Below are 12,775 nucleotides of genomic sequence, written 5' to 3'. Positions count from 1 at the left end.
TCGTTTTCTGAGTGGCTTATTGGAGATAAGAGTCTTACAGAGGGGCTGGGAAGGTGGCTCAGTGGTAGAATGCTTGCCTTGCGTGCATGAGGCCCTGGGTTCCATTCCTCAGCACCACATAAGCAGCAAAAAAAAAAGCCGGAAGAGGCACTGTGGCTCAAGTGGTAGAGGGCTAGCTTTCACTTGAAGAGCTGAGGGACAGGGCCCAGGCCCAGAGTTCAGGCCCCAAAGCCAGACTAAAAAAAAAAAAAAAGAGTCTTACAGTTTCCTGCCTGGGCAGGCTTTGAAGCATGATCTTCAGATCTCAGCCTCCTGAGTAGCTAGGATTACAGGCATGATCCACCAGCACTTGGCTATTCTCCAGTTTTTGTTGTTTTTTTTTTTGGTCCAGTCGTGGGGCCTGAACTCTGGGCCTGGGTGCTGTCCCTCAGCTCTTCAGCTCAAGGCTAGCGCTCTACCACTTGAGCCACAGCGCCACTTCCGGCTTTTTTTCTTTTTGCTTATGTGGTGCTGAGGAATCGAACCCAGGGCCTCATGCATGCAAGGCAAGCGCTCTACCACTGAGCCACCTTCCCAGCCCTATTCTCCAATTTTTAAAAGATACATGATTTATTACTTATGTAGTGTTAAAATATACACTTCACTTTTTTTTTTTATGTTTGGGTTCAAACCCAGGGCATGGTAGGCTAATATTAACTATTTAGCTAATTTCCCATCTCCACTTGAAATTACTTGTAAGTGGATTACACCTATTTTGCACATTTGAAGATTCTTCAACCTATTTTGCACATTTGAAGATTCTTCATGTCTCTTATCAAGATGAGTGCTGATCACTTAATTTTTCCAATGACAAATGATGTAGGTAACTGGGTAACCAATGTATATACACAGTTAATAGTAGGTGCTTAGTAAACGGAGTTTCAATAATCCATAACTAGAATAATCTTAGTTAAATCAAAGAATGCTTAAAATATACAGCAGGAAATAAAATCTCCCCAAATAAACACTAATTCAAGTCCAGATCACAGAAGTATGGACCCATAAAATCCTTTGCTTCAATGCACTTTGCTTCCAATGTCTATTAACTAACCTGGAGTTTAGTCAACATGCCAGGGCTTTCTGATGGAGGCCCAGGAATCACCTCTGGCTCTTCTTCTACCTCCTCAAAACGGGGTATTCGTCGTTTCTTTACTCCTGATGATTCCTTGGAGATCTCAGAGTCATCACCAAACACCTCCTAAGGGAGCCCAAGATGAAAGAAGAGTTGTATCCCTCCCCATGGGGAGAAGAAAGAATCATCCTAACACCTACCAGCACTTTAAGGCTTTTCCTAGGGGAATATGATGCAATCTTGCAAATAACTACTTGTAGGAGGCAGGGTTTTCTAGACTCTCCACCAAGTGGACCATTTCACTCAACTTCATCATCCTCCTACTCCAGTCAAGCAAACCCCATGTTCTTATAGGTGTTCCTACAAGAACATCCTATCTCAACCTCTTTGCAAAGCTATTGCCCACATTTGTAATGTTCTTTCTTAACTTTTCCACAACCCCTGTTCCATCCTGCCTAAAACTCACCTCCTCCAGGCACTTTTCCTCATTATAAACTCATCCCACTCTGATCAAACTTTTGCTTCATATCCTCTTAGCACTTAAAAGCTTGGTTCATATTAGGCTAAATTACACTGTTGATACTCTGTTTGCTAAGTGTTAGGTCTTTCAATGGTAGTAATGTTATTCCAACTAGAGTTTATTTTTATTTATTTATTTAGTGCTAGTCCTGGGGCGTGAACTCAAGGCATGGGTGCTGTCCCTAAGCTTTTCTGCTCAAGGCTAGCACTCTACCACTTGAGCCATAGCTCCATTACTGGCATTCTGCTGGTTAACTGAAAATAAGAGTCTCATGGGCTTTCCTGCTTGGGCTGGCTTCAAACTGTGATCCTCAGATCTCAGCCTCCTGAGTGGCTAGGATTACAGGCATGAGCCATGGTGCCCAGCTCTAACTTGAGTCTAAACTTTTCCAGGACAGGGGCTTTCTCTTTCTTTTTTAGTATTCCCCAATAACAGTTTGTTCTTATCATATAATGGGAACTCAAATATGTTGACTAATTTGCAAGATGAATTTAATAGGACCAAGAGTGGCCAACTGGAAGGGACAATGGGAAAAAGCAAATGTACACACCGGTGGTAGGCTTTGGGTGACATCCCCTCTTCACTAGGAGGGCTCGTGTTTTGCAAGGACATATCCTCGGCCAGGGGCGAGCGCTTCCTGGAACTCCTACAGTTCAAGAAAAAGGACTCTCCCATAATATATTGTGTGGAGTGGGGACTTGAATGGACCAAAAACGGGACCCATATCCCATGGCTATCTAGATTCCTTCTTTAAGAAACTACTTTTATTTATCCCACCCAATGTAGTCACTTCATTTAGAGCATGGCATCAGCACTTTCACAGTGGCATACCCTATTGTAACATAATTCTCACTGTATGTATCAGTCTGTATATACTGTGGACTAAATATAACAAAATTCAATATAAATCTGAAACTATAATTAACCCTAAAACTTACATAAAACTGCTATTTTTGTAATTTGTGACTATTTTATTGCATTCCTAACTTTGTATACTGCAAATTCTCTTAAGGCAAGGGACTATCACTTAAAACCAGAAGGCATAGAAATTTCTATTGTTCTTGGTTCTACAGCCAGGCCAGGGGACCAAGCAGACATTTATTATCCACTCTTTGTGTCTTAGGAAAAGCAATGGGATAGCCAACATAGGAAAAGACTTTTGGAGGGTTTGATAGGAGTACAGAAACATTTTTTTAAGAGAGAGAAGAGAAATTTTTAAGAGAAACTAGCTAATTTAGGGAAATGAGATCAGAAAGATAAGCTACTCTACTAACATTTAAAAAGGCCATGACCAATCAGCAACCATAGAATGTAGTAAAGGGGATACTGATTCTTTTAGGTACCCCACTAATGGGACCAGATGACCCATAATATACTACATAACAAACGGTAGGCTCTCAACATATGAAAAATATAGTTAGTTTTAGATATCTTATCTATAAGTACACTGCAGAAAAATCTCTATGAAGGAGCATCAATAAGCTCTACAGTCAAGTAGCAGTGGAGTCACATTCTGAAGCACCTTATTAGGCTTAAAATAAATCAAAGGTATCGAATTTTAGAGCAATGAATTTATAGATAGTAGTAATGGAAGATAAAGAGAGACCTGGGAAAACATGAGAACCAAAACTCCTAACTATATATGAAAAAAATGACAAAGCTGTCAATTGTTTCTTAGGAATATTTCAAATGAACTCAGGTAGTTCATTGTTACAAAACAGTGATAATATAACTACCTTTTCTACTTTAATATCTAAGGACCTCTTTTTAACATTAGGTATGCTACTAATGAATATTGAAGTGTGAGCCAAAGAAGGTCAGCAATTTTATCAAATATTCCTGAGCTCATTAGATGGTAAACAGTAACCTACCTTTAGCTCTCGTTTTCTGCTCCTGTCACTGCTGGACTTGGAATGCCTAGAACTTCGGCCTTCCTCTACAGCCTCAAACAATTTGTCCACAAATCGGAGAGTAGAATCATCAAGGAAAGGTTTCAGATGGTCTGAGAGAAGAAAAAAAAAAAAAGAGGTGGTAAAACTGAAAAGGTAATAATATATATTAGATATGTAAGTCACCAACACAGGAAGGACAGAAATAATGTTAATGTTCTTAAAATGTGCTATACTGAATGACCATGTGGTATGTGTAACAACAGAATTACAATTTCTATGGAGTAGGACGTGTTATTGCTATAGAAATCTATGTAATATGAGCATCTAACTTTAAGATACGGGCTTAGAGTATAGCTCAGTAGTAAAGCACTTGCCTAATATGTGCAAGGTATAAAGTTCCATTCTCAGCACCAAACAAAACCACACAAAAACAAACAAAAAGTATACATAGGCATAAAAATTTATGATAAATAATCACTCCAGACTTTCTCAAATAGCAAGTTGTAGGACCTTTTTAATGTATCTCATAAAGACTTCCATATAATGAGACATCAGTCAGAATCTGAATATCCACATTTGACTTCAGTATTAAATCTAACTCAGGTGACTCAGTATGATAGCAGAAGGGACTCAGTCTGAGATGCAAAATATGCTACAAATTTGACAAAGAATAAGAAAAGTAGAATGATACAAAGTAAGAGAAAAATCTAGTTATTTAATCTATTTTCATGATAATAAAAGATACAAAATAAAGTGTGTCTTGACTTTTCTTTAGATGCTCCTAGTAGGAAGGATTTGGACAAGTTCAAAGTAATGTTTAAGGGTTATCCTATATACTACGTCAAAAGAGTCAGAGAGGTACATACCAGCTGCCTTCTTCTTGTCCATGCCCTTCCCCACACAGTTCAACGCTGCTGTTACCACAGTGGGCTCTGAGAAACCCAGCACTCTCTTCACTGTCTTTTCTATCCATGGTTTCAGCTCATCCAGCTCCCTTTTAGACAGTGCCATTTTTCAGGAAAAGGCAAACAGTAACTCAAATGGGACTCAACACACCTTAAAAGAAACTAGGAAAGAGTTAAGTTAGAAAACAGAAAACAAAAAACCAAAAACAAAAGAACTAAGGGGATCTAGGGCCATAGTTAATATGTCAGGAATTCAGGAATACCTTCCCAACTCTATTGTAAATGTCAATCCTAAGGCAACTTTTTCTACTTAATTTGAAGAAAAATACTTTCCCTAAGAACTGCTTCAAAGAAGAGGAAAACAAGTCCTTTTATTTATTTATTTTTTAAGACAGGGTCTCACTATGTAACCCAGGATGTACTCCAACTCTTTTTTCTTTTTTGGTCAGTCATGGGGCTTGAACTCTGAGCCTGGGCACTGTCCCTCAGCTCTTCAGCTCAAGGCTAGAACTCTACCACTTGAACCACAGCACTACTTCCAGTTTTCTGGTGGTTTTAGTGGAGATAAGAGTTTCACGGCCTTTCCTGCCCCAGGCTGGCTTTGAAGTGGGATTCTCAGATCTCAGCCTCCTGAGTAGCTAGGTTACAGGTGTGAGCCACCAGCGCCCAGCTTGTATGCCAACTCTTGTCCCTCCTGCCTATGCTCTGATTTTTTTTTTCTATGCTCTGATTTTTATAGTTAGTTACAGATATTCACCACCATGCCCAGCTTAAACTCAGGGTCTGGAAACTGCCTCTGAGATTCTTTTGCTAAAGGCTAGCACTCTACCACTTGAGCAACAGAGCCACTTCTGGCTTTTTCTTTTTTTTTTGGGTCCGGTTGTGGGGCCTGAACTCTGGGCCTGGGCGCTGTCCCTCAGCTCTTCAGCTCAAGGCTAGCGCTCTACCACTTGAGCCACAGCGCCACTTCCGGCTTTTTTCTTTTTGCTTATGTGGTGCTGAGGAATCGAACCCAGGGCCTCAGGCATGCAAGGCAAGTACTCTACCACTGAGCCACCTTCCCAGCCCCACTTCTAGCTTTTTCTGTTTATGTGGTACTGAGGAATTGAACCCAGGGCTTCATGCATGCTAGGCAAGCACTCCACGACTAAGCTTTAGTTCTCCACCTGACTTTTAATGCTAACTCTGTAAGTATCAATGACATCTGAGGAATAACCAAAATCTTGGGAAAACCTAGTATGAGAAATGAGTTCTAGGTTTAAAATAGATCTTAAGGGCTGGGTAATGAGCTCAATGGTAGTGTGTCTGCCTAGTATGAACAAGATCCAAGGTTCCATCCCCAGCACTACATAAATTAACTAAATAAGCCCTGTCAGAGATCCGTTTTTCTTTTTTTTTTTTTTTGGGGGGGGGTTCCGGTCATGGGGCCTGAACTCTGGGCCTGGGCGCTGTCCCTCAGCACTTCAGCTCAAGGCTAGCGCTCTACCAGTTGAGCCACAGCACCACTTCCGGCTTTTTTTCTTTTTCCTTATGTGGTGCTGGGGAATCGAACCCAGGGCCTCATGCATGCAAGGCAAGCACTTTACCACTGAGCCACCTTCCCAGCCCCAGAGATCAGTTTTTCTATTCCTCCCCCCGCCCCCCCCCCCCCCGCAAGTTGTGGGGCTTGAACTCTGGGCCTGGGCACTGTCCCTCAGCTCTTCAGCTCAAGGCGAGCACTTTACCACTTGAGCTACAGTGCCACTTCACGTTTTCTGGTGGTTTATTGGAGATAAGAGTCTCATGCACTTTCTTGCCCGGGCTGGCTTTGGACCGAGATCTTCAGATCTCAGCCTCCTTAGTAGCTAGGATTACAGGCGTGAGCCACTGGTGCCCAGCCTATTCCTTTTTCTTCTAGGCAAGTATTAACACTAATCCAGGCTTGACCTGTTGGTTTCCCTTCTCCTAAGGGACATAAATTAAGGAGTCTTTACCTGAACCAGTCATCCTGTACTAAATCTTACAATCAAGAATGTTCTGTTAAATTTCTCTATTTATTCTCTATTTATTCATGGCAGTGGGAATTCTACACACAGGTTATGCTACATATTTTACTGAGTCTCTCAGCTGACTCAACCAAGAGTAAACACTAAACTAAAACAAAAACAAACAAACAAACAAACAAACAACTCCACAACTAGTTGCTAGTGGCTCACACCTGTAATCCTAGCAAATTCAGGAGACTGAGATCTGAGGATCATGGTTCAAGCCAGCCCAGGCAAGAAAGTCTATGAGATTCTTACCTACAGGAAGCTACAAAAAATCCAGAAGTGGAGCTGTGGCTTGAGCACTATGTTGACTGAAAGAAGCTAAGGGACAGCACCCAGGTTCTGATTTCAAACACCAGGACCCATGCTCACTCATGCGTGCTCTCTCTCTCTCTCTCTCTCTCTCTCTCTCTCTCTCTCTCTGTCTCACACACACACTGTATGTTTTGGATCTCACTCTTTCCTTTTTTTCTTTTATTCTTCTATTTTTTTAGCTCAGCAGAGAAAACATTTTATCATTTAATTCAAATTACTATAAAGTTTCAACATTATTCATATTTACATTTCATTCCTCCCTAAATGTTAAATCGTTTTATGGGCTGAGAAAACTCATTTTTTTTTTGTTTTCTACATATGGCTTTATGATAGTCAATAAACTATACTGACCTCAATTTCCCAGCTAACCTCTTCTTAATATTGCCAGGCATCATAGTAGATCTGGGTATCAATTGTTCAAAATGTGTTAAGACATTTTTTTTCTTCTAAAAGACAGTCTGATTAACATCTACCTTCTTGGCAAGTAACTTCCTAGAAGAGCTATTGTCCAATAGTTGATTTAATAATTTGGTAAATAAAGCTGGCAGATTAAAGTCATGAAATTATGATGGAAAGATTCTGTGCCTTAGTGACAAGTGATATGGATGATCTATGGTGGCTGTTATACCATCATGTAATGGCAGTAAAGTCTATCAATTACTGCATACTCAATATAATATACATTGTTAAAAAGAAGCATATGTAGGGGGCTGGGAAGGTGGCTCAGTGGTAGAGAGCTTGCCTTGCATGCCTGAGACCCTGGGTTCGATTCCTCAGCACCACATAAGCAAAAAGAAAAAAGCCGGAAGTGGCGCTGTGGCTCAAGTGGTAGAGCGCTAGCCTTGAGCTTGAAGAGCTGAGGGACAGCGCCCAGGCCCAGAGTTCAGGCCCCACGACTGGACCAAAAAAAAAAAAGATGCATATGTAAGCACCACAATGGGAGTTGTAGACCACTCAGCACTAGAATGTACAAAAATAAGCTCATTCATCAGGACAATGAGCCACACCATTTACAACCCCTTAGGTGACTTAATTCCTCAGAGCCTCTCTTTACTCATCTTAGTAAATAAGGACATCTGCCTTATTATCTACATTGTAATTCAATATTTAAGTAACTTTTAAGTGTCAAGAAGAGTGCTTACTAGGCGCTGCACAGCAGTAGAACAAAACAGACAAGAACCCTCGCCTTACTAATGAGGCTTCATTTCCACTAGAACTGAATCACAGGCTAGAAAAAGTGGAAGCATTTTGAAACGGAAAACAATACAACAAGTACCATGATTGTCCAAGCTGGAAAGTGTGCCTAAGTACTGTCACACCACATGTACTCCGTTGGACACAACCTTCTACAAAAAGCTGTGCAAACTAAACAGTCAGTGAACCAAAAAAAGTTGCAAACAGTAACTAGCTTGGCCACTTGTCAATTTCTCGACAGTAACTGTCTGGCGGTGGGGAGCTGGGGTGCGAAGGGCAGAAAGCTCTCCTCTGAATGAGCAGGTAGCAGGATGGAGGCTTCGCTCAGGAATTCCTTACTCTGGAGCTCCCATCCGATTCCTGACTCCTTCCAGTTGCCCCTTCCACCCCATTAAGCCTTCCCCAAATGCCCCACCCTGTCCCCTTCCCGCCCCCGCCCTTTGCCTCATTCTAACTCCCCTAGCAGAACCCCGTACTTCTCTCGGCCTCCTCCCCGCGGAACGCTCCCGCCCGGGTGCCCCCTTTGGATTGAGCCCGGGCCTCCGTGGCTTGGACCGAAGGATAACCCTGCTGGGCCCGGGGACACTACTCACCTCACAAACTTCAGCCCCTGAGACGGAGCCCGAACGTTACACCGGAACCGGAAACCTTCAGACCGCCCTACGGCCGGCCGTCGCTACCGCCACCGTCGCGCCACGCCGCGGTCCCCCAACACGTGATCAGGGGAGGCCGGGCCGCCCATTCGCGCAGCCGCAGTTACCACGTTCCCTGTGGCCTGGCGCATGCGTATGATAGCCTAAATCATTCCTCCACCCCCACCCTCCCGCTCCTCCCCTCCCCGTCCGCCTTCCCACTGCTCGCGGGCTGGAGGTTTTCCCATCCAAATCTAATAACTAGGTTAGTTGAAAGTCATGGTCGCCTGCAGCAGAGATGGGGCTGTGGCAAGAAAAAGTGCGCAGGGCTAGAGGTAGGGCTTAGGGGGTAGAACTCCTGCCTAGCAAGCTGGAGGCCCCGAGATCAAACCCCAGTGATGCCTGAGGGTAAATTGGGCACCACGCCTTCAATCTTAGCTACTCTGGAAGCTGAGATCTGAGTTTCCGGGTTCGAAGCGAGCCGGGGCAGAAAAGTCCTCGTGAGACTCTTTTATTTCCAATTAGTCACTCAAAAAGCAGAAGTGGCGCAGTGGCTCAAAGTGGTCGAGGGTTAGCTTTGAACAAAAGAACAAAAAAACAGCGCTCAAGCCCTGAGTTCAAGTCCCACAGCCGACACACACACAAAAGGAAGTGGGCTAAAACTATGCTACAAGTAAAAACTGAGCTTCCTCATTCGTACTCGAACACGGCCTTTCTGTAGAAAATAAACTTAGCAGTGATCACGAGCATTAGCCATCCCTCCTTCACCTTTCTCCATAACAATGGTGCCAGAGATCACCCAGAAAAAAAGGACAAAACACATAGAAGAGTATGTGTTGGCTTTGCATTTGCCAGAATAACATGCACCACAAGGTATATACTATTCCTTTACCTCTGGTGAGCACGCAGATTACTACTCTTCCTTTAGCGCATTAAGTCTTGCAGTCCTGACTGACTGCTACTGTTTATTTAATATGACAAACACTTGAAGGTTTTTAGCTTGTAGCGTTTTGATTGTATTGCTCTTCACTCGGAGAGCTACAAGGTTTGAGTTAACAAGTTGGCAGAACTTGATAACATGTTGCTCAACTTATTCATGCCTCAGGTTGCTACCAATAGCACTTAATATCAACGTTTTAGAAAATATTCAGACAAAGCCTTTAAACAGAGTGCCAGTGGATCTTAGCCACCTGGCAGGCAGACATTGGGAGAAGCAAAGTTTGAGGCCAAGCAAAAAGTTCGAGAGGTCCCATTTCAACCAATGGCTGAGGGCAGTGGGTCACGCTTGTCATCCCAGATATGGTGGGAAGCCTAAATTGGAGAATTGTATTCTAGGGTGGCCAGAGGTTTAAACCCCAGTACTTCCAAAAACTCTGGCCCACGCCCAGAGTTCAAGCCCCATGACAGACCAAAAAAAAAAAAAAAAAATCAGTTGAAGAAGTAAATGAGTTCCAAATCTGTAGGAATGTTATACATATTTTTTGTTCAGTGCTTTTTTTTTTTTTTTTTGGGGGGGGAGTCTGGTCATGGGGCCTGAACTCTGGGCCTGGGTGCTGTCCCTCAGCTCTTCAGCTCAAGGCTAGTGCTCTACCACTTGACCCATAGCGCCACTTCTGACTTTTTTCTTATGTGATACTGAGGAATTGAACCCAGGGCCTCTGGCATGCAAGGCAAGTGCTCTACCACTGAGCCACCTTCCCAGCCTATTCAGTGCTTTTAAAAGCTAGGGTTCAATTGCCTATAGGGAATTTTTTTTTTCCTCTAGGGACTAATCTTTTACTCTCCCAGTTATTACCTACACATGATTCCATCAAAAAAAAATTTTTTTTTCAGTACTGGAGTTTGAATTCACAGTCATAAGTTTGCGTAGTTTGCTTACTTGACTGGTACTCTACCATTTTAGCCACACCTTCAACCCCCTTCCTTTTTTTGCCAGTCCTGGGGCTTGAACTCAGGGCCTGGGCACTGTACCTGAACCTCTTTGTGCTCAAGGCTAGTGCTCCACCACTAATGTTACAGTACCACTTATTGGAGATTCAAGTCTCACAGACTTTTCTTCTGGGGCTGGCTTCAAACTATGATCCTTAAATCTCAACAACTTGAGTACCTAGGATTACAGGCGTAAGCTATTGGCACCTAGCAGTGCTTGCTATTTTGGAGATGGAGTCTGATGGACTTTTCTGCCAGGGCTGGTTTCAAACCTTAATTCTCTGGATCTCACCTCTTGAGTAGCTAGGGTACAGATATGACTCACCACTGCCCAAATAATTAATTTTACTGATTGTTTCCCCATTATAAAATTTCTCATTATAAAATGAGAATACAGGGTGATACACATCTGTAGTCCCAGCTACTGGTAAAGCTGATGCACAAAGATTGATTTAGCAATTATTAAATACTGATGTTGGTTCTGTGTGCCAGATTCAATGCTAAATGCTTGACACAATTATTTAATAATTTATCAATCACCATAGACCTGTAGATACCATTATCCTCATTTCTCTCTGTGTAACAAGCAGCATTAAATAACTTGCTAATATCATGACTGAATCAAGATTTTTTTTTTCCTGTTGGTCGTGGGGCTTGAACTCTTGGCTTGGGTGCTGTCCCTGAGCTCTTCAGCTCAAGGCCAGCACTCTACCACTTGAGCCACAGGGCCACTTCTGGCTTTTTCTGCTTATGTGGTGCTAAGGAATCGAACCCAGGGCCTCATGCATGCAAAACAAGCACTCTACCACTGAGCTACCTTCCCAGCGCTGAATCCAGATCTTTTTGACAAAGCAAAAAATTACATATGTAAACTGACATAGAAGTGCCAACATTTTCCTTTCTTGTCAATCACCTATGTTTAATACATAGTTCCCTATTTCCTTTACTTTTAGTATATAGCGTTAGTCCTTTGTATTTTCAGTTAACATATACTCTTATTTCATACTTGTACTTTTGAAATGTATGATGTCAAAGTAAATGTAGTCTTGGTATTGAAAGGGTATCTATTCACAGAAGTATAAGATCTTTAAATTATGATGGGAACAGGGATATCAGAGGCACATCAATGAACTGCTAGCTATTTCACTTGTTCCCAGGATAAGAATAGGATGTATTTATCTACCCACCTGGTAACTGAACAAATGCAAGCCACTCTTGCTCTGAACCCAGTGGAGGGAGCCCGTCCTCATTAAACCACCATGTCATGTCTTCTACATCTTAACTATCTGCTAAGACCCATCCTTGTTCACTGCATGAACAATTATCAGGATGGAGAAATTAATTAATTAATTAAGTCAGTTGTGGGGCCTGAACTCTGGGCCTGGGTGCTGTCCCTCAGCTCTTCAGCTCATGGCTTGTGCTCTACTACTTAAGCCACAGTGCCACTTCCGGCTTTTTCTGCTTATGTGCTGTTGAGGAATCAAACCCAACGCCTCAAGGAAAGCACTCTACCACTGAGCCATCTTCCCAGCCCCCATTTCCAGCTTTTTGGTGGTTAATTTGAGATGTCTTATGCTTCCCTGCCCAGCAAGCTTCAAACCATGATCATCAACTCTCAACCTTGAGTATTTAGGATTACAGGAATGGGCCACTGCCAACTGGGTAACCCTTAAGTTTTGTTTTGTTTTTTTTTTTTCCCAGCCATGAGACTTGAACTCTGGGCCCAGGTGGTGTCCCTCAGCTCTGCAGATCAAGGCTAGTGCTCTCCCACTTGAGCCACTGTGCCACTTCCGGTTTTCTGGTGATTAGTTGGATATGAGTCTCAGACTTTCCTAACTGGGCTGGCTTTGAACTGCAATCCTCAGATCCAGCCTCCCGAGCAGCTGGGATTATAAGTGTGAGCCACTGTCGCCTGGCTAAGTATTTTTAAGAGAGCTCAGAAGCAACTTCAGCCCCAGGAAATATTGTCAAGTAAGAGGCCTGGTTCTGCTTCTACAAACATGCTACTGCGGCAAAGGACACTTGATAGAAAATCATCCAAAAGTGAGGCACTAAAGAGTAAAGACTGAAAAGTGATTCAGTAGTTTTTTGGTCTGGGAAAACTAGATTTGAACCTAAGACATGGAACTTAATAAGCTAGAGCTGTATCACCTAAGCCACACTACTAGCCCCTTTGTTTTTAGTTAGTCTCCATTTATACTCAAGTGCCTGGGCTGCAAACTTACTTGTCCTTCCCTGTGTTGTTGGGGA

The 12,775-nt window shown here is 42.8% G+C and overlaps 1 protein-coding gene across 2 annotated transcripts in view; it reads right to left on the bottom strand.

Annotated features, from left to right (window-relative positions):
• The window catches only part of LOC138821618 (U4/U6 small nuclear ribonucleoprotein Prp3), a 34,345-nt gene extending 25,705 nt beyond the window's left edge, over positions 1 to 8,640 (bottom strand). The window contains exons 1-4 of one of the 2 annotated variants that reach the window (XM_070014049.1): positions 8,558 to 8,640; positions 4,390 to 4,590; positions 3,503 to 3,633; positions 1,091 to 1,237 (exon numbers count right to left, since the gene is read on the bottom strand). In XM_070014049.1, the coding sequence (XP_069870150.1) occupies positions 1,091 to 1,237; positions 3,503 to 3,633; positions 4,390 to 4,534 (423 nt within the window). In that variant the 5' untranslated portion in view covers positions 4,535 to 4,590; positions 8,558 to 8,640. Of the gene's footprint in view, positions 1 to 1,090; positions 1,238 to 2,181; positions 2,278 to 3,502; positions 3,634 to 4,389; positions 4,591 to 8,557 lie in introns of those variants that run through there. The other variant, XM_070014051.1, reaches the window with a different exon arrangement.
• Between the last annotated feature and the right edge of the window lie 4,135 nt (positions 8,641 to 12,775).

Source organism: Dipodomys merriami, unplaced genomic scaffold (genome assembly GCF_024711535.1).
Source record: "Dipodomys merriami isolate MVZ:Mamm:240054 unplaced genomic scaffold, mDipMer1.0.p SCAF_92, whole genome shotgun sequence".
In the NCBI taxonomy this organism is placed as follows: Eukaryota; Metazoa; Chordata; class Mammalia; order Rodentia; family Heteromyidae; genus Dipodomys; species Dipodomys merriami.
Note: the sequence above shows the minus strand (reverse complement) of the source record. Positions and strands in the feature narration are given on the sequence as shown.